Consider the following 27,981-nt stretch of genomic DNA (forward strand, 5'->3'; position numbering starts at 1 on the left):
GGTCCTTTGCAGATTAAACGTCGCATTGATCCCATGGCCTATGAGCTGATACTTCCTGCCCCGTCGAGAGTTCATCTGATGTTTCTCATATCTATGTTAGAGTCGGCCAACAAACCACGTGTAGTGGAGGCTGCGTTGCCGGAAGGGTTTGAAGTATCACTTGATGACTCCATCACACCAAAGAAGGTGATGGCGAAAAGAAAAATCTGACGAGATGGGAGGCCATTAGTCAATGGCTTATTCTGTGGGGGAACACAGCTTCTAGGAAGCCACTTGGAAAGATGAGCTCACCATGAAATCCCAGTTTCCGAGCTTCCATCTTGAAGACAAGACTAATTTTCAAGCGGACAGCAATGTTAACAAAGAGAGGATGGTCCGAGGAGGGGCACAGACGATTCCTTGTTGGGATCATCTATTGTGTTCATTCATTCCATTTACTGTTTCATTGTTTATATTACTGTTTTGGGCAGCTTTTCTCCATCAGGACCAATCGGATAATTTGGAAAAATAGAGAAAGCCACCGATGCATTAAGCCATTAATCTATTTACCATAGCTGATGATGCATGTAAGAAAATGTAATCAGAAGCAACTGAGTTTCCTTGTTGAAATATAATAACTTCTCTATACAGGTCATTTTGTAAAACACACAAGTAATTGAAAAGATCAAGAAACACCAAACTTTTCTTTTAAAAAAAAAAAAAAATTTGAGGGAACTGCAACTGCCTAAGGATTTACCCTGAAAAAATCAATCAGGGAAAATTAAAATTACAAAACCTTTACAGCCTATACAAAAATTCCATGTTGATCATACAAAAAATTCCTTTTCTTTTTCGACTTTGGCAAAAGGAAACTATCTTCCTGCCTTTCTCAAATCCTTGTTATCTTATATCTGACTTTGTACACTACACTACTTCTTTGAGTATGTAAGATATGGATCTACAGCAATACTTAGAACGTCCAGTCTCTCACTTTGGTTGTATGTAAGACATCGACGAATAAATTCCTGCAACCGAAAAACATCAAGCTATTATCAACCAACTGCTAATTCTTCTTAATGTTTTTATTGACCACATCTACAATCAAGGAACAAAAAGTAGGACACATAAAAAATGAGGTGAAATGACTATATATCTGTCATGCATCACATACCATAAGGACAGACAAAGGGTTAGACCATTCAACTTGGCTTGTAATATCAATTTGCCCCAAAATAATTCAAGTATCAATCAAGTCTACAACTTGGTATCTTTTAGTCGAATCAATCCAGAAATGATATCACTCGTGATGTGATCTTTTATAACACGGCCAATTTCTGATGCTGGATTAATTTGACTTGACCACATTGATATCTAAAGCTCATTTTGACCTTTTATCCCATACCATAAAGATGGAAATAGCTAATATTAAACTGTCCTAAGCAAAATAATGGGCTTCCTTCTCTTTCTTGGCATATGATAGCAAACTAGCAAGGATATTTTGCAGGTAAACTACAAGTATTGATTGGTGACCATGAAACTCTTGAACAACACACACACACCAAAAAACAACAAAAAATAAAATCAGATCATGTAAAAGTGCCATTAATTTTCCTTTCCTTGCATTCTTAAGCCAAAAGAAAAGTTTCATTTCTGACCAAGCATTAGGAAGAAAATCCCATGGTGAAAGAGTCGCTTTTTTATGAAAGCTTCCTCCAGCATACTTTTTGGACGAGATTCATTTCCATGGATCAAAAACTTAATATAAACATAATTACAAGAGATGCAGTTTCAAAATGGGACCAAGACAACGTAAATGCACTTTCTTAATCAACAAAGGATTCCAATTTGTTATAGAATAAGTCAATGTAATAAATGTAAGCATGCCTAAGTCAACTAAAGCATTGTTATAGGCTGCTATGGGCCTACAATGTCTCCTTGATTGAAGGAGAACCTTGTATATATATGTGTATTGTTCTTAAGTAAAATATATCAATTTAGTCTCTTAATCTACATTGTCCCATGTATTCCTAGTGTATTACATGGTTTGTTACACAATTCTATATGCAACAGAACCCATTCTCAACCAGCTGCTCTAATATCAACATGGTATAATTCCATTAGATTAGTAAAATATATAATGATGATGACCAAAAATTAATGTCTGACTGACTCACTTTTGCTTCACTTGAGACTGAAGGTTTTGAAGGGAATTCTACTCTGCGAGCTTTGATAATTGTATCCTCCCGTAATATTCGCTCTTGAGTCTGATCATGCCCAAAAGGACGTCTACCAAAGAGCATCTGGTAAAATAGAACTCCAGCTGACCAAACATCAACCTGATTCCGTTCATAAGGATAGAAAGTTGGTCACGCAAAGACAAGAATAAATGTCATAAAGGTCTCTCAGAATAACAATGCTTCAGCAACTAATCTACCAACCATTCGAGCATTCTCGTAGAAAATAAATAAAAATGATAAGAAAAACAATTTTAAAACGGCAAGATGCCAGAAAATTCAGGGATTAGTATTCCCTCCAAGAAAATTTGGTGTAGCAAGAATTCACTCACTGACCTTCGATGATATTAGTGGAGTCTTACTGAGCTCAAAACATTCTGGCGGCAGGTACCTACATTTACAAGAGGAGAAAAGTATAATGTAAGTAGAAAAGATGCATCACAAGGTAAAATAGGAAGAAAATACTGAAACAAAATAATGGGAAGAATGACAGCAATAAAACAGTATATGCAAGAGTAGGATTAAAACAGTAATACTTCTAATAAACAAATAGAATGAGGAATAGTGAGCTTTATTACTGAGGATAGGTATTGATGGATGACTATGAGAAACACAAATGGACTGACAACAATTCCCAAGCCCCCACAGGAATGGAATATCCCCTCTCTACCCAAAACTGAGCAGAGCGTCTGCCAACAAAACAAAATTGCCAAAATGTATACTCCTTTACCCTAAACAACAAACTACCCAGATATATATATTAATACTAACCCACGACAACTCAACAATTCATTGGGGTACCCTTCTGTCTCCTAGTGTAGACTTGCCAAACCTTGGGTCTATCCTTCAGTAATTCATCATTAGTCTCAAGCCTAGGCCCTACTTCAGGATCTTTATCAACAAAATTGCCAAAATGTATACTCCTTACCCTAAACAACAAACTACCCAGATATATATACTAATACTAACCCACGACAGCTCAACAATTCATTGGGGTACCCTTCTGCCTCCTAGTGTAGACTTGCCAAACCTTGGGTCTATCCTTCTTGGGCTGAAGCAATTCAACAATAGTCTCAAGCCTAGGCCCTACTTCAGGATCTTTATCACTACCACCCCCTTCAGAAAGAGTCTTGTCCTCAAGACTGAAGTGTGGAAACTCGCTACGGATAGTGAACTCGTCTTCCCAAGATGCCTCATCTGCTCCCTTATTACTCCACTGAATGAGTCACTGAACAATGGAACGTCCATGTTTCTGGATGATGCAAGTAGCGAGGACGCGTTCCGGAGCAACCTTGTCAGCCTCATCTAACTCAAGTTCAAGGAGTAGGTCGGATGATAGAACATGATTTCCAACAGCCTTCTTTAACAGATAAACATGGAAGACCGGATGAATTTTGGAGGATGCGGGAAGTTGGAGGTGATACGCAACTGTGCCAATATTGGACGTGATCTGAAATGGGCCATAGAAACGAGCAGACAGTTTGGGGCAGATTCGGCAAACCACAGACTGTTGTCTATGGGGCCTGAGTTTGAGAAATACCCAATCCCCGATCTCAAGGTGCACCTCCCGTCGTATTTTATCAGCTTGGAGTTTCATTTGTTGCTGTGAATGCCACAAATGTTGTTTCAATTGGCAAAGAGCCTCATCACGATCCAACAACTCACGCCGGACAGACTCAACCTGAATTTGACCGGGTATAAATTGGGAGATAGAGGGGGATCTGTGACCATAGACCACCTCAAATGGAATGGAGCCAATGAAGATGTGAAAAGAGGAATTATACCGGAATTCGGCCCAAGCTAGCCAAGTGGCCACAGCTTCGGATGATCTGCTGTAAAACACTAGAGATAGGATTCAAGGCAACGATTAGTGACTCCGGTTTGGCCGTCGGTTTCAGGATGATAAGCTGAACTAAGTCAAAGTCGAGTCCCGTGTAACTTAAACAGCTCCTGTCAGAACTTACTAACAAATATTGGATCCCGATCACTGATAATAGATTTAGAAAGGCCGTGTAAACGAACAATGTCCCAAACGAAGATTTCAGTGATGCTTTTGGCTGTATAGGGATGCTTCAAGGCAATAAAATGACTATGGCTTTGAGTTTAGCGTTGTTGTGGGCTTCCTCTACGAGTTGAGTTCCCTCGGGCCAAGAACGGAATGAAATTAAAGTAATATAGTCACCCATCGAGTGTTGTCGAGACAAGGCGTCTGCTGCCTTATTAGTTTGCCCCGTTTTCTAATGAATTTCAAACTGATACCCCATGAGTTTCACTAGCCAATTTTGTTAGTCAACCGTGGTTACAGTTGATAAAGTAGATGGTGAAGGCTTTGTTTATCTGTCCACACAATGAATCTTCTTCTGGTTAAGTAGGGGTGCCAATGTTAATTGCCATGGCCAATGCCATCAATTCCTTTTCGTAGGCAGATTTGGACAATCTGATAGACCTGGCTAAAATAAGCAATTGCCTCCCTTCTTGCATCAAAATGGCACCCAAACCTTTTCCCGAAGCGTCGCACTATATGAGGAAGGGGTGCAAAAAAATCCGGAAGCGCCAACACAGGAGCCGAAATAAGTTTCATCTTCAGTTCGTCTAAAGCAGTAGCAGCGTCGCTGTTCCAATGGAAGTTGTTCTTCTTGGTTAGATCGGTAAGGGGATGTGCTACCTTTCCATACTCCATGATAAATTTACTGACCCCTGACCCGCAACTCCCCTAACATTCCATTGTTGAACTGCACTGACTTTAGAGAGGGGTCTATTGCCACACCATTTGATGAGATAATATGGCATAATTACTCTATCTGAGACTGGCCGAATAAACATTTCTTTTTATTAGCCCTAAGATGCTGGGATTGCAAAACTTGTAGAATTAGGGCCAAATGTTGCAAATGAAGATCCCAAGTAGCACTATAGATGAGTATAAAAAGGGGCGGCCCGGTCGCATTACGCGTCCCCGCTGAGCGAGGGTCCGGGGAGGGGTCCCACCACAAGGGTGTATTGGGGGCAAGAGCACTATAGATGAGTATATCGTCAAAAAATACAAGAACAAAGCAGAGCAGCCAAGGACGAAAGATCTCATTCATAATGCTCTGAAAGGTAGAAGGGGCGTTGGTTAACCCAAATGGAATGGCGAGGAATTTATAGTGGCCGTCGTGAATGCGGAAAGCAGTCTTTTCCTCGTCTCCCTCTCGCATATGGATATGATAAAATCCTGATTTCATATCGATCTTGGTATAGAATCGTGATCCTTTCCATTCGTCAAGCAATTCGTCCACCACCAGAATAGGGTACTTATCCGGAATAGTTACCTTGTTTAGTGCTCTGTGATCTACACATAGCCTCCAAGAAGAATCTTTCTTCCTCACAAGCAATATAGGATTCAATCTCCTCCTTTTGAACATGTGGGTACTGGTAAGGACGCACACTAATAAGACCATGTCCCGAGATCAAATTAATTGCATGGTCATGGTGCTGTTGTGGTGGTAACCCCTTTGGTTCTTCAAAAACATCACTAAACTGAGAAACCAGAGTTGGCATCCTTGTCTGGTGCCCTTGTATCTACCGTTGGGTGAGCCCGCAAGCCTCAATAGCACTTCCATACTTCCTCCTACCAGCCACACTCGCAAAGACACTCCCATGCTCGCTGATTGGTTGCATGTATCACCTTGTAACTCAATGCGGTTGACACGATACTGTAACCTCATTCTCTTGAGTTTCCAATCATCAGTTACCTCTCCCGATGTACTTAGCCATGCGATTCCCAAAATCATGTCCAAATTGCCTAGATCAAAGACTAAGGCATCAATTTCACATTACATATCCCATATGTTTAACGGAAGTTCTATTCTTCGACCAGTCCTCCCATCTCCAAAACTGCACTCCTTCGCCCTCGTTAATTTCTACATCATCAACATATTTCTCTTGATCCCCATCCTGCTTTGAATCATCATCAACCGAAATTAAGAGCTTCAGGTGGCCATCTATGCAACGATGTTGGGGGCTATAGGCAAGCCTACACTGAAGCAAAGCCCCTTACGCCTTCGTTCTTCCATCTCTTTGAAACTTAGATGTCGTGTTCCTCTGTTGTGAATTTGGGGACCGTGGTTGTCTGTTTGAAGATGGCGGTTTCGGTGCAAAGAAGTGGATTCTGGGCCAATTCCTTTCTTATTGGGTGGCCCAACCCAGTTGTTGTTGTAGTCCCCCTGACCTAAATATTTAAAAGGTTGCGCAGTCCACGTGGTATTAGTAGTCACGTGACTGGAGGCGCCTCACCTAGAATCTCTCCCTATCGTACTAAATGTACATCCTCCTCTACCTCCCAACTGTAATTTTTCCTCGACATCCCTTGCCATCCTCATCGCAAAATCCCTAGCCGCAGGTTCTTATAATTCTGACCTTATAATTCTGACCCATGTTCAAATCTTCCGTTGCATGCCATGGATGAAGAGTCCAAGATGTTGATCGGAGGGTTGGGTTATGGACTAAGCTCATATCATCTCAAACATGTCGATATAGTCAGTCTGTTGTAGAGAAGCAAGATCATCGGAGGCACTATACAGGGAAGCGTCGACGAACCGATTCGACAGTTGGTCTTTGAATTCTTCCCAACTGAATCGTGGACTGGAACCGAAGAGAATCGAAAACCAATTAATAGTGAGTCCGTCCATACTCACCTGAGCATGAGTCAATCGCATATGAGGGAGCATTAATAACTCTAGGATCAATACCGAAGAAATAAAGCAGCTTCACTTTCTGTGCGGTAAAAGGTTGCTCCTGGAACCAAAAACATCATCAGGACGTTTGCCATGCTTGTTGATTAACCGGGCCAACATGGTACATATCTATTCCACCATTACCTCCCATTGCTCATTTAACTTGCTTTCAGCGACCATGGTCTGTTGTATTTTGGCAACAGATTGACTAAGCTCTTTTAGCTGAATCCACATTCCTTCTAACTTCTCATCATGGAGTTTGTTCGTCCGTCTTCCCCATCTTTCTAATCCGGCAGGTCAGACCAAATAATGGGAGGAATGACAGCAATAAAACAGTATATGCAAGAGTATGATTGAAACAGTAATAATTCTAACAAATAGGAATAGTGAGCTTTATTACCGAGGATAGGTATTGATGGATGACTAATGAGAAATACAAATGGACTGAGAACAATTCCCAAACCCCCAGAGGAATGGAATATCCCCTCTCTACCCAAAACTGAGCAGAGCCTCTGCCAAGGCAGAACAAAACAAAATTGCCAAAATGTATATTCCATACCCTAAACAACAAACTACCCAGATATATATACTAACCCATGACAGCTCAACAATTCATTGGGTACCGTTCTAGACTCCTAGTGTAGACTTGCCAAACCTTGGGTCTATTTTTGTTGGGTTGAAGTTATTCATCATTACTCTCAAGCCTAGGCCCAACTTCCCTATCTTTATCACAAAATAATAAAATTAAAATCTATAAGCAACACCTTTTTTATACTTGATAACATGTTTGCAAATCAAATGCATGGCAGAGTAATCATGAATTATCCTTCCATTTTCTCCGCTGCATCCATGTACTTACACGCAACAAAAACAGAAAGTAGAACTCTCAACTACCCATTTACAAACCATTAGGTCCCAAAAACACAACAACAACAACAAAGCCTTGATCCCGAAATGATTTGGGGTCGGCTAACATGAACCATCATACAAAACCGTGAAATCAAGTCGCGTCAGCGACATGAATTCTCTCCCTCCACTTCATCCTATCCGCTACCATATTTTCCTCGATGCCCAATAAACTCATATCACTCTCAATCACCCTCTTCCAAGTTTGCTTAGGCCTTCCCCTACCCCTCACCATTGCATCCCTTTGCCACTTTTCAATCCTTCTAACCGGTGCATCAAAATCAGGCAACGACATTTAGTAGAGAGTTAATTGGACACCTAAGATAATCAAATTGGTTTCGATAACTTGAAAGTTGGAAGGTTCACATTTTGATGAAATGTAAAGAGACCATTGTATGAAATGTTGTGTTATATAATATCAATACCAATATTATACTTTAAGCCCAAATTCTAAGTGATCAGACATAGAAATACATAATCAACCACCAGGTAGCAACTATCTTATATGCTGCTGACACATACTAAAGCCATGCTCAAGTTAGAAAATGTTATATTTGACAGACATTCTGTGTGCATGTAAACCTTGCAAACTACAATATTCTTTTAGATACGCTGTGGAAGTACATAAAGAAACAATCCACTACATAAATTGAGCAGCTTAATTTCTTCAAACAGGGCATAGAACATTCATATTGAGGCAAATGACAAATGAAAAGCTGCAACTTCACGTACCAATATGTTCCAGCCCCTTGGGATGTAAGTTCCATACCCTGAGATCCAACATCATCCTCTACTATCTTGCTCAGACCAAAATCGGTAACTTTAGCAATACCAAACTCATCAAAAAGAACATTCCCAGGCTTCAGATCGTAATGGATAATCTTCTGAGATCGTTTATTCAAGTAGATAAGGCCTTGAAAAATCTGAACAATTATGATCCGAGCTTCTCTTTCAGGCAATATAGGAGTTGCTTTAAGAACTGCATCGAGATCTTTTCCTGAGGAGGAAGAGTCATCAAATTTATTTATAAAACACCTAAATATAATTATTAACAGATACATAATTTATTCCAGGGAATATCATACCACTACAATACTCTAAGACGGTGCAGAAGGTATTCTGGTCGATTTCAAAAATGTCCCAGAGCCGAACAATGTGATTATGCACTAACGTCTTGTGAATATTGTACTCCCGAATAGCATGCCTTATGTAACTTTGCTTCTTATCCTCACTCCATTGTGCATTCAAACCATGAAGCTTACATGCAACATATCTATGATCTACCAGATCATAAGCCTGCTGGAAATTTCTTACTTCAAATCACTGCAAAAGGATATGTATTTACAATTGCCAATATTGGCAAAAGAATATCTACAATTTTTCTATTTCAATTCCCTTGTTAACAAGTTTCGGTTAATGCTTCATTCGTTAAAAGAAGTATGACTTTTGATTTTCTGACCTTGTAAACTTCGCTAAATCCGCCTTTCCCAAGAAGGTTTAGAAGAGCATATCGGTGATTCAAAATCTGAAAATTATTGAAACGGGAACCATCCTCATCTCTTATTCGTTTCATTTCTCTTATAAGCCGTCCCTTTTCCAGTTCATACCGATCTCGCTCACGCAAAATAATTTCTTCCTCCTATAGAGATCAATAGCTCAATTTAAGGCACACATGAAGAGGTGAAATTCAATCAACTATCCCGACCATTATGTGATTTATCATGTCATGGATATGAAAAAAATGGCAATGTGAACATCGTAATGAACTTACACGCTTTATGCTTGATAAACGAGATTTAAAAATCTCATCCTGAAACAGAAACTCTTCTTCTTGTGAGCCTGATTCTGCATCTGTCCCATCACCCTTGTCTGCACAGCAAAAGCACTGCTATTTTTAACATTCTATTTAACCAGTTACTAAAGAAACTTTATATCCAAAAAACATCAATAAGAGAGCGAACACGCGAAATAGGAGGATAAATTTAAAAATCTCCAACAAAACACTGTAACAAAATTTTAGTAAAAGAACAATGATATCAAGAAAATCCCCAGTTATATAGAAGAGGAACAAAAACCCAATAGTTCTTAGGCTGCTGCTAGAAGATTAAAAGTAACAAGTTGAAGACTAAAAGTAACATTCTATTTAACCCACTAGAGCTCAATGAGAACTATTTTTTTAAAGTTTGCAGGAACATGCAGCTAAACATGACATAAAAGAATCTTGGGGACAAAAGCAACTGAGATCCATTAAGTGGACGACTACTTGAGTCATGTGTGATTATAAATCTGCAAAAAGGTAAACAAACACCTGGCAGACTTGGAAACAAAAGGATGCCATTAATACTTTTGGCAGCACACAATTTTTCATTTATCAGCATAGCCATGACAGGTGGGATGCTTTAAAAATAATCCAGAGGACAACAAATCTGTTATTAGATGTCTTTACCGGAGCCACACACTAATATATGAATCACAATTTTCATACTTGATTGACTAAAGACCAAAAGCTACTTGATGGGGATATCGTTGAATAGAGCTTCCAGAGACAAATAGACATTGAAATAGTAGACAAAAGATATAGCTGAAAACTACAGGAGTGATGCTTACCAGGTTGCCGTTTCTTCAATGATTTCCGCTGACGCTCAACAGCCTCTTTTGTTTCCAGTAATTGTCTCTTGAAAGTCAAAATTATAAAGGACATGTTACTGACGTAAATAAGAAGGGAACTCAAGTTGGAAATTAGATTAATAAGGTTTGCAGGTAATGTTCACAGAAATGGAATGGTGCAGAGACAATCAAGTAATTTTGGCAGTAAGGGAGGTTTCTTGTCTTGTGGGTCTCAATTAGCATAAATTTTATTTTCTCGAGTTCAATTGGAATCCTAGCAAGTCCAGTGGTTCATTTAAGTATTATATTTGGAGCTTCTATCCAACAAGGTTAGGAATTACTAGTACTATATCCTTACAATTACTTCCTAAGAAGTCCTACAACGGATGCTTAGCTTCTTATATCTTTAGTTTGATTCTGAAAAAGCTGTTCTTCAAAAAAATAAAACAAAATAAAAAATATCTACAACACTCTTCTTAGTTGATCTACATTGGCCACCAGTCTCATCAAAACAATGTCCATCAAACAATATTGCTGGAATTTGATTCATATGAAATGAGAAGGACTATTCCTCACACAAATTGCATACTAGAACTCATTTAATTTTAGATGTCTCCTATCATCAATGTGTACGAACTTATGTATTCCTATGACGAATAGGTAAGAAAGTAATAGTAAAAGGTGTTCTAAAAATAAATGTTTTTCTTTTAAAGGAAAAAGAAAATATTTCGGTGTATATGGGTCCTAAAAAAATGTTCAAGGTGCTGTACAATTTCTTCATTAAAGTTTAGGTGCCAGTAATATAATTAACCAAGTAAAACATCACCGCTTATCAAATATCTGGAGATATAGCAAATAACATTAAGTGAATTTTGTGAAAAAATAATCATGCAATTCTTATAATTAAAAACCCAGAAACTCCTGCAAATCATTAAGTTCAAAGTGGAGTGATGAACTGTGAGGGGATATGTTAGTAATAGGCCCAAAATATGGAGGGTTTATGAAAGGAAGGAAGAAGTCACGTGACAAAGGGAAAATGAAGGATGCTTAGGTGTCTGTGGTAGTTTGTCTGTTAGTACAGAGCGGCTATTAAATAAGGGTGTGTTCTAGGGATTAGGAATGGTTTAGCTTATTTTGGGTCGCCAGCTTTTGGCTGGATTGGGGGCTCAGTCCCTGGGTAGTGTTTAGCCATTACTTCTTTTGTCTTCACTGAATGTAATACACTGTTCCATTGCCATGGATATTTTGATAATACAACTCATCTTAGTGTTGGCCATATTTATGTGTTCTCTTATCCTTAGAGCACATTCTTAACAATTTGGTCCGACCTGCCGGATGTCTAAAACCACCGGCGACATGGATTCGAGGGTCCAGGGAAAATTCGACTCAGAGCACTCAACTACTAGTCTAGTTTAGTACTTGTTTTTTCTATTAGTTGCGATGCGAACAAGCCTTTACTTATGAGATTAGTTGAGTAGGCTTGCATTAGTTGTCTGCTATAAGATAGCTAATTTTAGGGCTTTCGACATAAAAAAGCCTATCCGGCTTGGCTTCGCTATCGCTCATGACTTGTATAGTAGTCGGCCCGGAATGCCTCTGTAGTCTTTCTCCGCTCCTTCCTTCATTCATTTTCTTGACAGATGCAAGACTAGTAGGAGTGGAGAAGCAGCTCACAGGGATAGGAAACCAAGTCAGTATTCAGTCCCAAAATGTAACAAATATGCAGATTGCCTTTGAGGAATTTCAAGTTCAGAGTGCTACCTGGATGAAGCAACATGATAAACAGCGAGAGATGGAGGAAGCTCTCAGTTTCGCAGGGTGGTGCTAGAAGGAGGGAAGATTCAGCCACCAGCACTCGAGATGGTGTGAGAATCGGCCAAACTGCAACTCCTTTGACAAGGAGACACCTGGAACTGGGGCAGGACACGCCCAACAGCTCTGCACCGAATCAAATAACAGATGATCATTTCGCCGAAAGGAGGGTAAAGCTCCCCATATTCTCCATTCTAGTTGAGTCCGAACCCGCAGTGACTTGGGAAATCTTCAAGGAAGAGCTTTTCCAACTCTTTGGGAGCCTGGAGATGCAAAATCCCCACATGGAACTGGTGGCGCTGCGGCAAACCGGAACAATAGTACAGTGCATCGAAGAGTTTGAATTAATCGCCTCAGTGACCCAAGGAAGCTGGAGTTGCAATATGTGGGATACTTTGTGTAAGGGCTTAGAGAACATCAAGGATGATGTTATGATGCACAACCCAGTAACAAGCGTTTGACGCAATGTGTCTAGCTCGGACAGTGGAACAGTCAAAGGATAGGTTGAAAGGCGGCGGCAGTGGATTCAAAGGAAGTAGTTGGATGTCTAAGGAGGGAAATGCTAAAAACCAAGTGACCTCAAGCACGTGGAAGGGAAGCAATATTAGCGCAGGCTCTTCTATGGGCCGCGAATTTCATAAGTGGCTAGGCCCACAACCAGCAATCAATACTCCAGCCCTAATTACTCAGGCACTAACTACTCTAATTCCAGAAACGACACTACACAACGACCCTCTTCGATTGCATCGGTCGCTCAACAAACCTTGAGAAACAGATGTACCAAGCACAGCACTCAGAAGGATTGAGATGAACAGAGATGGAAGGGACTGTGTTTACACTGTGGGCAACCATATTCCCCACAACACTGTTGCTCGGAGGGGAAACTGTGTATCCTCTTTCTAGCCGACGATGAGGAGGTTAATAACGGGGAAGAAATTGTCCTCTTGGAGGCAGAACCGAAGGAGGAAGCTGTTAAAAGGGAAGAAAGAGGGTAATGCTTGGTTGGAAAGAGAAAATAATTCCCTATCGATTCAGAACTCTAAGAGAGTCAGCGAATCCGGAGAATTGACTAATGGTCAGTGGGGCGAATTTGACCAACTCTTAGATTTTTCAAGAACCTACAGGTCTACCTCTGCGGCGCAAATTCAATCTGCTGCCTAGAAGCGGTTCGGTTTGCATTCGTCCCTACCTGTATCGTCATCCCCACAAAGATGACATACAGAGAGACGGGTGCAAGACCTCTTGCAACAGGGAGTGATCCAAAACAGTAGCAGTTCATACTCCAGCCTGGTGTTGCTCGTGAAGAACAAAGATGCCTCGTGGAGGCTGTGTAGACTACCGTGCCTTGAACAAACTAACCATTCCAGACAAATATCCGATCCCGTCGTCGATGAGCTCTTAGATGAGTTATTGGGTTCCCAATATTTTTCCAAATTGATCTCAAGGTTGGGTACCACCAAATTCTAATGAGAGAAGGTGATGTTGAGAAAATGGCATTTCGAACTCACAACGGACATTACTAGTACCTAGTTATGCCTTTCGCTGGTCAGTTTTGTTCTTCTTCGACGATATCCTGATTTTCAGTTCTACTTGAGAAGTGCATGAAGTACTTCAAATTCTGTTGGAAAATCATGTTGCCAACATTAAAAAGTGCACATTTGGCGAGCAGAGTGTTGAGTCCTGGGGCATATTGTCACCAAAGACGCAATTGAAAACGTGATGAGTTGGTCAGCACCTAAAGCATCTAAATCAGTGAAAGGAGTTCGAGGTTTTTTTGGGTTTGACCAAGTACTACAGAAAGTTTATTACCGACTACGGGAAGATAGCTAAACCTTTAACGGACTTAACAAAGAAAGATGGTTTTGTGTGGAATGTCGAGAACCAAAAGGCATTGGACACAGATCCTCAAAAATTAAAGAGGACCGGTTGTCCAATCCTAACTCTAGGCCTAGGTATCAGTTGAAATCAGGGGTGCTCCTTTACAATAATCGGTTAGTAACCAACTACCTCTTCTCTCCTACCCTCTCTTTTGGCCGAGTTCCATTCCTCGCCGATAAGGGTCATTCTTGATTTTATCGAACTTATCGCAGGCTAGTACCTAAAATATATTGGGTAGGGATGAGTAAAGCTGTCCAGGATTATGTTCAGCAGTTTGATATCTGTCAACGCTTCAAGGCATCGACCTTAGCCCCAGCTGGTCTCTTATTACCGCTACAAATTCCGGAGATAGTGTGGAATGATGTCTCTATGGATTTCATTATGGGTCTTCTACTGTCCAAGGGATTTGATACTATAGTTGTAGTGGTGGACCGACTTAGCAAATACAGTCACTTCATTCCATTACGCCACCCCTATTCAGCAAGAACCATCGCTGAAGTGTTTGCCAAAGAAATCATCCGACTCAATGGCATTCCTCAGGCCATAGTTAGTGACAGGGACCCAATTTTCATTAGCTAGTTTTGGCAAGAACTCTTTCATGAAGGTGACTAAGTTACAGATGTCATCGGCTTACCATCCCGAAACCTACAGACAAACGAAGGTTGTTAATAGATGCTTGGAAGCCTACTTGAGGTGTTTCTCCATTGAGCAACCACGTACTTGGTCCATTTGGCTACTGTGGGCCGAGTTCTAGTACAACACCACTTATCACAACTCCACTGGCACTACTACCTTTGAAATTATGTATGGCAGAAAACCTCCAACGCCACTTTAGTATGTTCCTGGAGAAATTCGAGTTGAGTGGATCACTTGTGAGCTCAGTGACCGCCAAGAAGCTCTTAATCAACTGAAATTACATTTGTTGGAAGCGGACAAACCCCGCCGTGATATCTCCTTCGCTAATGGGGATTGGGTTTACCTCAAGCTTTGCCCGCACAAGCAGCAGTTTGTGGCGCGCAGTGTGAACAAGAAGCTTGCAGCTCGTTTTTACGGGCCTTTTCAAATACTTCGTCGCATTGGTCAAGTTGCTTACAAACTGAAGTTGCATTCCCACTCCAAAATCCATCCGGTTTTACATGCTCCGATGTTAAAAAAAGGCAGCAACCCCACATTCAGTTGAGAGTTCCCTGCCTGATGGGTTTGAGGTCGAGTTGGCCACCTCATTCCAACCAGAACAGGTCCTAGCCAGCCGCAGGATACCCAGAGGTTCTGAGGAAATTATCAATGGTTAGTGAAATGGTTCGGGAAGAGAGCAGAAAATGCCACATGGGAGGACAAACTCAGCATCCGAGCTCAATAGCCCAGTATCATTCTTGAGGACAAGACTGCTCATCAACAGGGCGGCATTGTTAGTAATAGGCCCAAAATATGGAGGGTTTATGAAAGGAAGAAGAACTCACGTGACAAAGGGAAATTGAAGGATGATTAGGTGTCTGTGGTAGTTTGTCTGTTAGTGCAGAGGGCTATTAAATAAGGGCAGCAGGTATGTTCTAGGATTAGGAATTGTTTATCTTATTTTGGGTCGCCATCTTTTGGCTAGGCGATTGGGGGCTCAGTCCCTGGGTAGTGCTTTAGCAATTACTTATTTTGTCTTCACTGAATGTAATATACAGTTTCATTGCCAATGAAATTTTGATAATACAACTCCTCTTAGTGTTGGCCATATTTCTCTGTTCTCTTATCATTAGAGCCCATTCTTAACAGGATATGACAGGCTGTATAGATATGATGCAAACGGAAGGACGAAAAGTTCTGACAGTCTTTGTTAGTGGTAAAAACATGCAGAAAAAAGCTATAAAATTTCTTATATGAAGACGAAATGGTAAACATAGTTGCAAAAGAAAAATTAATTAGGATATCGATCACAAGGATATGGTGCAGAATTTGATCATGAGAGCCATGATTAAGTGGAAGTAAAAATTGGATAGGTCATGAACTTTGATATGAAAACTAATTATCTGCAAACACAGCATGAGAGAAAAAATAATTCAGAGTGATGTTTTTGTGTGAAGCAATTTGCCTAGGGCATAATCAGGCAGGACATTCAGAGTTGTCTTATATATTGCAGTTGTGTTACACGTGTTTAAAGTGCTCTGCAATTTAAGAAGTACAACTACAATAGCATATTCATAAGTCTGCATACATCAAAACATGGTTACTTGAACAGAAAAATAGAGCTTAAAACAGACAATTGGTTCAGGAAAGAGAGAGAGAGAGATTCGACTACAACATACGAGATGAGAATTTAGATCTTTTAGCACTTGTCCATCCTCCCATGTCTCTGATATGATGGTTCCCGCTCTGCAGCCCAATAAGCAACAAAACAACGAAAAGACTATTGAACAAAAGAAATTCAGCAACCATATAGTTCAGCAACTCAGAGCTGTTAGGAATAGTGCCATTACAAGAACGGTAATAAGAAAAAGAGAAGACTGTCTGTTTGAATTGGTGAGATTTAGCTCCTGAAGTATGAATTTGTTTTTTGTTAAAATGTAGCCCTTAATAGACAAAATTTATCACACTTGAATGTCATGTCATCAGCCGTGAAGTATATACCCATGAACGCCAAGTGTGATGATTTTGTTCATAAGAACAAAAATCAAAATTCAAGGGCTAAATCTCACCAAATCAAAGTTCAAGAGCCAAAAGCAAAAATTTAGCCAGGTACATGGTCCAAAATATCATTTTTGCCAGTCTTGCATCAACTTAATCACTTCTTGCACCAAGTACAACAAACACAACGTAAAGCCAGAGAAACATATATCAGTTGAATCCAAGAAAGTAAAAGAAATTAAATTTACACACACAGCATGACCATAACCCCAGTTTTGTTGGCTGCATTTTACAGACTTCAGTTCCTATGAAATTTTTAGCATTATTTTCCCCAAAGGAAAGTAACGGTATTTTTGAGTCAATCATGTGAGAACAAAGAGACACACCTGATAACACCTACATTGCCGAGTCTTAAAGAATCCTGGCGAACTTTCATCCTTGCTTCCTGTCTCTCTGCTTTTGAGACAGATATCAGAAGATCTGATATGATTTTTGTTCTCTGCATCATAAAGAAGTCAAAATTTAAAATTTAAAATTGGTCTTAAAATATAAACCAAGTGTGAACCATTTCAGATAATAAAATCTTTCTTGGTAGCCAATATTTTCTTGAAAGATCACAAAGCATTAACATTAATTGCCGTTACAACCAAATCTTAAATTTAGTCCACATATCAAAATTATTCAATTAAAAAGATGTTTGTTGCCGTTACAAGCTTTTCACTTTTTGAACGCATAAAATGTTTTTGACTTTTTCATTTATATGTTCTAAGAACTGTGATGGTTCATGTTAGCCGACCCCGAATCATTTCCGGACTAAGGCTTTGTTGTTGTTGTTGTTGTTGTTGTTGTATGTTCTAAGAACTGTCAACACTCACTCATTTTTCAAACTCATTGTATCACTATTCACTTTCCTATTACTTGAGTTTCAGAGCTCGTTTAGTTCTCATATTTAATAACCTTGCACCCATAATTATCACAGAAGAATTAGCAATTTGAAACCCATGCATCATACTTGCAAATTTTGATTTCTTGTGGAGTAGAAGCCAGATTGGCAAAAAAAAAAAACGAATTCCCTCCAGTCCAGAAAACAAGTAATAATGATAATAACAACAATAACTAATAGAAACAAGAAAGACTAACAATCTTCAACGTAATTATTAATTTATATAATGATAAGGGGAAAACAGAAAAAAGTAAGAGAGAAAAAATCATTATATATCATGTGGACATATTTAGTACAAAATTATACATTTGTGTACTGGTACATATAAATGATATCTATATTATTATTAAAATGAAAATTGGTGTTTGATATTTAATATTGGTATAAATATCAACATATCTGCAAATTGGTAAATATTACAAAATTCTGTAAATTGGTAAATACTAATAATTCAGAATATGCAAAATTAATGTTATTTACTATATTTTCTATATATAGCATGCCAACTTATACCAATCAGGATAACTATGTACAAATGTTGAAAAGGATATAGCTTAGTACAAAGAAAGGCGGAGCCAGGACCAAATCCTTGGGGGTGCTCCACAAAAACCAAAACTCGGAAAGCAAAGAATATATGAATGACACAACTCGTGTCCAATAATAAATGATCACACTGAATATTAAAAATCCTCAAGTCCACTCAACAAAGAAAGATCCATCACAAACTTGAGATTTTTTACCCCAAATAAGCTCAAAATAAAATGACATAATTTTGATTAGTAAAAAAAGTGAAGTAAAAGTACATACACATGATTTTCATAGATAACGAAACCAGAATAAAAACATACAAACACAAAATAAACTTTAGCATCAATGTTTTCCAAACTTTCCTCTCATGATCAATTATATTCCTGAAAAATTTAGGTCCAATTTTCCTTCTAACTTTTCAAAATCAGATGAGCCCTTATTCAAGGATCAAAAAATTGTTTTACCATTAAATAAGGGCTTAATTGGTCTCTATTTAAAAAAATAATTACAGAGAAATTAATTTTAAATTCTGTAGGGGTAATATTTACCTTGAGAGTAAAGTTGATGGAAAAATTAGTGCTTAACCCAACAGAAATGCTCAAGAAAAGTTCATTTAAGCAAAAAATATTTCCATTAAATCGCATAGCAAGAGAGCATTAGTAGCAAGAGAGGATTAGAAACAAAAGCCTTGCTACCTTCTTGGATTTTGATACAACACAGTGTTACATTTGGAACATTTTAGAAGCCAAGAATTTCCTTTATCTTTTCTCTTTTGGTCTGCAATTAGAGAGCTACAAAAAAGAACTTCAAATATGACATACATATCTCTTTCTCTTTTCATTTGAATTTCCTTACTTCTCTGGTTTAGTGTAGAGTATTGTATAATAACTCTTGAGTTAAGTACCGGGAAATTATATAGATATTCCAAGTCGCCAATGAGTTAAAACTCGACACGTGTTGTTTTATGAAATGCCTAAAAGAATTTTATACATAGGTGAGAGGAGGAAGAATAAATCCTAAGAAAAACATAATATTCGTCCCCTCACAAAGGAAGGCCAGAGGCTGCAGGTGCACCGTACCCTGAGCCCATAGAAAATGCAGGTGGGGAGTTTAACACCCAACCCCTTCAAAAATCAAAACATTTCCAATTATTTGTAGCAAACAGCAATAAATCTTTAGTCCTTCCCAATCCTTTCACAACCTATTCAGTAAAATGCATTTCCAATTTCCACGAGGAAAATAATAGAATTATGCACACAGAAAACCATGCATGATTTGAGGTAACTTCAACATGAAACCATCTAATAACCATAACTTAAAGCATGCATTAACCCCACGTCCCATAGAAAGCATACCTTTGGCTTCATTTGTTGTTCATAATCTTTTAGTTCCTTCAATTCCTACATGAACAAAATATGATTAAAAAATCAAAGTAGATTAACTAAAGGTCATAGAGTCATGGAAACATTATACCTTTTCCAACTGACTGCAGAGTCCTTGTTTATCAGAGCCTTCTTGACGAGATTTACGAAGTTCCTCCTCTAGTGCTGCAACTTTTGTCCTAAGAGCAACAACCTCTTCCTGACTCACATTAGAATGAACATGGATTAGAGTTGTAGAATATAAAACAATGTTCTACGCAGAGTAAAGCAAGAGCAAAACAAATTAAATAAGTCAGTCACCAAACTGATACCTCCATTGAGTTATGATCATCAATATGTAACTTCTCATTATGCCTATTATCCTGTAAGATAATAATATATGAGAAATTATAATTATAATTTCTAAAAAAGAGAGTCCTATTGCCTATGCTCTTCATCATCTGTCCGCGGACTACGAAGATGAAAAATAAACCGGAGACTTCGCCGTATCCTTTTAGAGGAGTTCGAACAAACTATGTTACAGATCTGTGCTATAAATTCAATCCAACAGTCAATTAATTTATATCTCCTCCAGAAACAATAACTATTTACAGAAAGAGACAGCTCAAGCATACACAGTTTGACCACAACAATATGACAGATAACCTCCAATCCAGTCGCAACACAAACAAGCCTATCAAGTTGCCATATACACATTTTTTCTTTTTATATATATCTCAAAATTTGGAGGGCGAGCCTTGGCGCAACGGTAAAACGTTGTTGCCGTGTGACCTGAGGTCACGGGTTCGAGTCTTAGGAGCGGCCTCTTGCCAATTAAATTGGCAAGGGAAGGCTTGCCCCCAATACACCCTTGTGGTGGGACCCCTCCCCGGACCCTCGCTCAGCGGGGACGCGTAATGCGACCGGGCCGCCCTTTATATATCTCAAAATTTATTTAGAAGTCACTGCAATCACTTAATATTACAATAAGACCATATTTTCGAGATAAAACAGGAAATGTCTGTGAAGCAACCTTGGAAGAAGTCCTTTTCAGCATGTATGCGTTGATGAAAAAGAAAGCTGTGAACTTTAATGTAAAATATATGTCTGAGAACTTAAGACAGTAAGACTACAACTTGTTTTCCAAACAATTTGGGTGTTTTATTTGAAACCCTATAAAGGCCCAACACATTATTTTAAGGACCTTTCACATATCATTCTTTAATAACATTTCCATTTCCAGCTATCTATCTTTTGCAAATTGGCGGTAAAGATCTTTCTTCCCATTTCTCAGAAGAGAATATGGCATGCAAAAAGAACAGGAACTCTAGACCAGCAGCAAAACCTGAACATTGTTTAATATGACTCCTTGCTGACATATTTTAAGGCACCAAACCATATAAATACAAAAGGATTTAAAGGACATATTATCTTATACCGTAAATTGACTTCAGTCTAAAAAAGGAATAACCCCATATCCTTTAGTAAAGTATCATATTGGGAAAAAGACCTGATATTGTGATGAGCCAATGGCAACAATTGCAATGAACAGACAAATACAAATTAGCAGATTCATGTGCTAGGAAAAGCATACCTTATGGTTTGAGTTCTCAAGACCATTTGAAGTTAAGGCTGTTGCAGCAGAAATTTGTGGTCTTGTGTGATCACTGCCTCTGGAGCCACGACCTCTACCTGCAGCAGAATTCCCCCTACCACGCCCGTGTTTTCTCTTATTTGTGTCAGCATTGATCCTGTTCTCCATGAGGTCCCCAGTTTTTTGCCTCCCCTCGGTCACTGTATGGGTTGTCTTCTTTAAAATAAAATAAAATAAATATTAGCTTGCAACTAAGCTTCTGAAAAAACGAAAGAATGAGAAGTTATGGTAAAGAGATATAAGCAAGCAGTTAAAAAATATAGGTAAGACCACTAAGCCTGAAAATATCAACATAAGGATATAAAAATTCAGGTATTAAATCAATCATATGCCAAACAAGTGACCGGCCCCGAATCATTTCGGGACTAAGGCTTTGTTGTTGTTGTTGAAATGATCCTTAAAAGTCATGGGTACGGAAAACAGTAATCATTTCCAATGAATTTCAATAACCAATCGTTAATCTACCTCAACAAGTTCAAAAACCGATGAACTCTTATCGTCTTGTATTCTTTGACGCTTCTGAGTATTTGCTTGTATAAGAAATTCCCCACCATTCTGGCAAAGCAGAACAAAAAGTAAACAAAATCAGAAAATTTGATTGCTTGATGGATGTTCACAGAGGAAAAGTTTTACATAATCCAAACACCTTCCAATAGAACAACCAACAATAATTACCACTTTCCAGCAAAATAAAGAATGCAGTGATTTATTTCATAAACACATAGATTGACTTCCAAAAATGTAATTAATCATCGCTCATAAATGCACTCGTGTAAAAAGACCTATGAAATTGCATGTCCAACATTTCTTAATTGGACAACGCATACAGCTTACAAATTTCACATGCCATTTCTTCCAACTATGGAAGCCAACCAATCAATCAAATTTCCAAAACATAAAGATGTACACGGTTGCGAGATCTTATTGCCAAATCGGACAACGCATACAGCATACAAATTTCACATGCCATTTCTTCCAACTATGGAAGCTAACTAATCAATCAAATTTCCAAAACATAAAACAAGTACACGGTTGCGCAATCTTATTGCCAAATTAAGGTTTACTTCTGCAGTTCTTCCAGCGTCTACTACTTTAAGTAGTACATTTATTTCACAATCCTTCTGTGGAGCGGAGGACAACTTTATTTAAAAACCATCATTATCAGCCCTGGAATACAGCATCAATTTTCGTAAATGAAAGTTTTAGATATTATTGCACGGGGGCAATTTTCGGAATCAAATGAAAGCACTGAAGCAAGCTTTTTTTTACTTATCTCTTATAAAATTGTCTGTAGAAACAGCATTCCTATATGAATATGCAATTAGAGTGTATGAAAAATGTATCAGTATCCCTTATGGAAGGCTCCCAGGTTTATACTCTTTCTTGGAAAGTATATAAAAAAAAAGTCTCCTGATCAAATAATGATAGATTGTTATTCAATGTGAGATAGATATTGGGAACCCTTGAAATTCAAACCCAGAGAATTCTATTATGAATTCCAAACAGAAGAAAAGAAAAAGTCTAGCAATGCAGGCGGATAGACGAAGATTTAGATTACAAGCTACTTATAATAATTTGATCCGTTCAAAATGCACAAGACCCTACCAAACTTCACTAATGAACTAAACAATTTAGTATATAATATTCAAGTCCAAAATACGGAAACAGTAAGAATCAAACACTTCGTGAAATCATCAATTGAAAGCACGATACAGTGAACACATTGCTCGGACATAAATATAAATGAAAGGATAGACAAGAGCTTACATCCTCATCCGAATCACTGGAACTCATCTGCTCAGGTAAGCCACCGGAAGACCCGAATTTCACTGCGGAAGAGACAGAAGACCATGTAGGTTGTTGTTGCTGCTGTTGCGACTGGGCAGGGTTCGAGGCAACAGAGGAGGCCTTGCCCACCATGCGAGCTTCGAGCTTGGCAATCTTGGTGGGTAAAGACTGGTCTGATTGATTTGAAGAGTTTGACGAGAAATGTATTAGTATATCATCAGACATTGTGCAAGAACCAGACTGTTTAGCAATAGAAAAAAAATGAGCTCAGATCATTCAGGTCGATTCAAAATCCACAAATAGAAAAGACATCAGTTTCACAATTGGAGAAAAACCCTAAAATGCAGGTCCTTTAATAAAAACTGAATATACTATGGGTTTATTAAAAACCGAAGGCATGATCAAACAAACTGAATGTGCTATATTATAGTCTGAGGAGAGAAGTTAACAAGACTAGAGAAAGGAAATTAATTTTTAGGGTTTTTAAATTTGGTAAACCCAAAAGAGAGAATCTAAGAGTGGGGGGGGGGGGGGGGGAGGGGAGGGGAAAGAATTGGGGAAGAGGAAATAGAGAAAGATGAGCAACAAAGAGAGGCTTTTTGGTGTTTATGTTACGTGTACTTGACAGAAAAGGATGTGTCAAAATGTCTTTAGGTTAGTTGGGTTTTGGGAAGGTCATATAAATTGAATCAAGGGTCTACTCCAATTGAATAGAGGGTTCATTACAAATCTGTAAAGCGGATTTACATATTTACTATAGTTCTCACACTTCTTATCAATTTGGATACTTTTACTTTATTCGGACAAAAATACCCTAACTTTTCTCTTTCTCATCTCTTTCCTATATGATAGGGACATCTTCCCTTCTTTTCTTTTTTTTTCACTTTTTACAACAATTCAGATAACAATCGAGAGAAACTTGCATATATCTGATGAGTTTTACCTACATTTCAATTTCAATTTCATTACAATATCATATGTGTAAGATGATGTATCATATGTGTAAGATGATGTATAAGATGTATATGTCAAATTCAAATGAAAATAGTTTAGTTTTATGCATTTCGAAACCCTACATCACATTGAAACTTTGCATTTTGTTTGAAATCTCGTAATACAACACTATTCTATAATTTCTGACATTTATCACATTTGTTGCATTTGTCTCGTTTGTTGTATTTTCAAGTAACGCGATAGAGAACAGAAACTATACTATGCCGCGTTAGTTGAAAATGGGGCAAAACGCAATGTAGTGTAGTTCATGTTCTCTGTCGCGTTATTTGAAAATGCGACAAACGCAACAAATGTGACAGATGCGACAAATGTCGGGAATTGCAGAAAATTGTTATATTACGAGATTTCAAACAAAATACAAAGTTTCAATGTGATGTGGGGTTTCGAAATGTATAAACTGTTTTCATTTGAATTTGACATATACATCTTCTTACACATCTAACATTGTAATGGAATTGAAATTGAAATGTAGGTAAAACTCATCTAATACATGCAGAGTTTCTCTTCATTGTTGTATGATATATGCCAAGTTTCTCTTGATTGTTGTCTGAATTATTGTAAAAAATGAAAAGAAAGAAAAGAATGGAAGAAGGAGAAGATGTCTGTTATCGTTTCTGGAAGAGATGAGAAAGAGAAAGGTTAGAGTATTTTTGTCCAAATGAAGTGAAAGTGTCTATATTGATAAGAAGTGTGAGAATATACTAAATATGTATATAGGCTTTCAAAAAGGTCCAAATTTGTAATTAACTCATTAAATATATAAAATGAGGTATCGCTTTGTAAGAGAAAAACGTTTTCCTTAATATATTTGTTTATGACTTGTTAGGAGTGGTGACGTGGTGAAATACTTACTATGTTCACCATAGTTTTCAAATCTCGATCGCGCTAACAGAGCTAATTTTGTTCAATGGAAACTGGTCATATTTTCGAATTGGTGTTTTTAGGAATTCAAATCATCGATTTTTAGAATTTAACATACATATTTTACCACTAGACTAGTTTTTTAGTTAATAATTTATTGTCAAGAAATTAGAGGTACAAAAACAAGCAACGCACGTACATTTAAAGATATAAATACATGTAATTTAACAATAATTTTTTACTTTACATTTCAATTGTTATAAAACAAGGAAGATAATATGCAATATAATAAGAACAATGGAGAGAATAAGTGTATTCTTGTACTTCACTTGTCCTTTTGCTTGTACTCTATTACATGAAAGAAACCTATATTTACAGGCTTATGAGCTAATAGGCTGGGCTTTGTATGGATTGTCGGACCCTTCCTATGTGAAACCCAAACATTCCTCATGTGAGGGATCTAATGGTAGTGGACATCTGGGGAAGCTCTTCAGAAGAGGAAGGTGTCGGTCAGGGGGTTCCTGTTAATATCTGGGATGAATCCAATGACGAGCTGGAAATTGCCGCCATGACAAGATCAGGTCGAGTGGCTGAAGGGAAAGCACCCGTTGTGGAGGCTGAGATAGGAGAAGGATCGGCACCCAAGCCGGATGATCAGGTCCTTGAGCAATTAAAGAAGACACATGCTAAGTCTACGGTGTGGGAGGTTTTGTGCCACTCTAAATACCACCGTGAGAATTTGATGAAGGAATTGCAGAATCTAGTCATCTCGACTGACACGGAGCCGGCAAGGCTAGTGGGGGCAATTATGGATCGGAAGAAGACTGAGATCACTTTCACCGATGAGGATCTCCCGGAGGAGGGAAAGGCCCACAACAAGCCTTTGTACATCCGGGCTGAGATTAATGGGAAAAAGACGAGCTATGTGATGGTGGATGACGGATCGACCATTAACGTATGCCCATTGAAGCTCTTGTCCAAGTTGGGAGTGGAAATAGGAGATTTGACTGTCTCAAAGACTGTGATCAGGGCCTATGATGATAGCCGTAGGCACATTAAAGGAGTCTTCAAGGCTAAGTTGAAGGTGGGGCCGCATGAGGAAGAGACTGAGTTCACCATTCTGGACATACCGGTAACTTTTGTTGTGCTGTTGGGATGCCCATGGTTCCACAAGCTCGGAGGTGTGCCCTCCATGCTCCATCAAATGATCAAGTTCCCCTACGGGGATGAGGTGGTGACAATCAGAGTAGAGAAGTTGAGCTCGGTGGCGGCACTAGGAATTGAGCCTCAGCTCTTCTCCGGGTTCCAAGTTTCTGGGATCTACAAGTCTAGCATGACCACTAACGTGCTAAAAATGATGAAGGGAAGTTTCATTCCCGGTATGAGCTTAGGTGTGCAGCATCAAGGATTGCCAGAATCGCCAGACTTCAAGAGTCAGAAAACCCGGTGGGGTTTGGGATATGAGCTAAGAGGCCCGTCCAACAAAGGCTACGAGGGGAAAATAGGTCTGAAGAAGTATTTCGTGAGAGAGGGCCATAGAAAGGTTTATTTAGGGGCTCCTGAGTCATGGACTAGCGCCGAGGGAAAGATTCTGACGGGCTTTGAGATTTTCAACGATATTACCAACTGGGGAGATTATGATGCTGGACTTGAATATGGAGGAGCAGATCATCACTGCTAAGGCAACCAGGGGAGCGGTGGATGAACCAAGCACCTCCAAAGCCCATGAGAACCCCAAGAACCCCGATGATGACAACTGTATTACTATTTTATTTGAATCCGACGATGTACTTGCCAAAACTATCAATGAAATGAATTTTGATTTTGCTTACTTGCTTGGTGTTGATTTTAATTATTCCATGCATTCTCATTCATATAACATGCCTACATTTGAAATCAATGCAATAGAAATGTCAACTTTTAATCTTGGCACGGATGAAAATCATAAACTTATACAAATTGCTCAAGATTTAACTATTGAAGAAAGAAAAGAATTTGAGAGAATAAGTAAAAAGCACGAAATAGTATTTACTTGGACATACGATGACATGCCAAGAATCGATAAATCAATCGTAACTCACTGTATTCCAACATACCCCGATGCTAAGCTAGTAAAGCAAAAGCTCTAACGCATGAGGCCAGAATGGGCGAATAAGATCAGGGAGGAAGTGAAGAAACAGCTCAAAGCAGGCTTCATCGAAGTGATTGAATATCCTCCATGGGTAGCAAATGTAGTGCCAATCCCGAAGAAAGACGGCAAGGTGCGAATGTGCATCGATTACAGAGATCTCAACAAGGCTTGCCCAAAAGATGAGTTCGTGTTACCTCACATAGATGTGTTGATCGACAGTGCGGCATCAAGAGTTTTCCACACCTATGTGGACGGCTTCGTGGGTTACAATCAGGTTCAGATGGTCGAAAAGCACAAAGCAAAGACCTCGTTCACCACCAAATGGGGGACGTATTGTTATAGGGTCATGCCGTTTGGTTTGAAGAACGTAGGGGCAACTTATCAGCGAATGGCCACGACACTGTTCCATGACATGATGCACAAGGAGGTGGAGGTCTATGTGGACGATATGATGATCAAGTCAGATACGAGGGAGGGGCATTTTATGGTATTAGAGAAGTTTTTGGCCCGAATTGAGGAGTTTAAGCTAAGGTTGAACCCGAAGAAGTACTTCTTCGGCGTTTCGTCGGGGAAAATCATGGGCTATGTGATTGGTAACAAGAGGATCGAGATTGATCCGGACAAAGTGAAAGCTATACAGGAAATGTCAGCGCCCAAAAATGAAAAAGAAGTGAGAGGGTTCCTAGGACAGGTTCAGTATATCAGCCGGTTCATAGCACGACTCACCACGATCTGCGAACCAATCTTCAAATTGTTGTGAAAGGATCAACCAACGGTATGGAATGATAAATGTCAGCAAGCGTTGGAGAGCATTCGGACCTATTTGACCAACCCACCGGTCTTGAGGCCACCTAAACTCGGCAAACCACTTCTCCTGTATGTAGCGATCGAGGAGCGATCGATTGGAGCAATGTTGGCCCAAGAGGAAGACACAGGGGGTAGAGCATGTAGCGTATTATC

The 27,981-nt window shown here is 39.0% G+C and overlaps 1 protein-coding gene across 4 annotated transcripts; it reads right to left on the bottom strand.

The window, feature by feature from the left end:
* Positions 1–580: 580 nt before the first annotated feature.
* LOC136223005 (serine/threonine-protein kinase TOUSLED) lies at positions 581–23,539 on the bottom strand. 4 transcript variants are annotated; one of them, XM_066010757.1, is made up of 16 exons: positions 22,995–23,539; positions 21,693–21,782; positions 21,168–21,380; positions 19,906–19,956; positions 19,686–19,793; positions 19,568–19,612; positions 17,128–17,240; positions 16,423–16,489; positions 10,439–10,505; positions 9,603–9,700; positions 9,291–9,470; positions 8,917–9,127; positions 8,564–8,828; positions 2,550–2,604; positions 2,154–2,315; positions 581–1,004 (listed from the first exon to the last, which is right to left on the bottom strand). In XM_066010757.1, exons 1-16 carry the CDS (start codon positions 23,238–23,240, stop codon positions 909–911), a joined length of 2,067 nt encoding a protein of 688 aa, XP_065866829.1. In that variant the 5' UTR covers positions 23,241–23,539; the 3' UTR covers positions 581–908. The 4 variants fall into 4 exon arrangements, with proteins under 4 accessions (XP_065866829.1, XP_065866828.1, XP_065866832.1 ...); XM_066010756.1 differs by having other exon boundaries at positions 21,168–21,383; XM_066010760.1 differs by lacking the exon at positions 19,906–19,956.
* Positions 23,540–27,981: the final 4,442 nt, after the last annotated feature.

The sequence above is a fragment of the Euphorbia lathyris genome, chromosome 3 (genome assembly GCF_963576675.1).
Source record: "Euphorbia lathyris chromosome 3, ddEupLath1.1, whole genome shotgun sequence".
Lineage (NCBI taxonomy): Eukaryota > Viridiplantae > Streptophyta > Magnoliopsida > Malpighiales > Euphorbiaceae > Euphorbia > Euphorbia lathyris.

What these genes read in the sequence shown, in the direction of transcription:
- LOC136223005 (XM_066010756.1), bottom strand. Translation starts at nt 23,240, where the DNA reads ATGTCTGATGATATACTAATACATTTCTCGTCAAACTCTTCAAATCAA. An exon ending in CCAGTGATTCGGATGAGGAT is followed by an intron (nt 21,783 to 22,994) that starts GTAAGCTCTTGT and finishes CTGCTTTGCCAG; the next exon opens with AATGGTGGGGAATTTCTTAT. An exon ending in TTGAGAACTCAAACCATAAG is followed by an intron (nt 19,957 to 21,167) that starts GTATGCTTTTCC and finishes ATTATCTTACAG; the next exon opens with GATAATAGGCATAATGAGAA.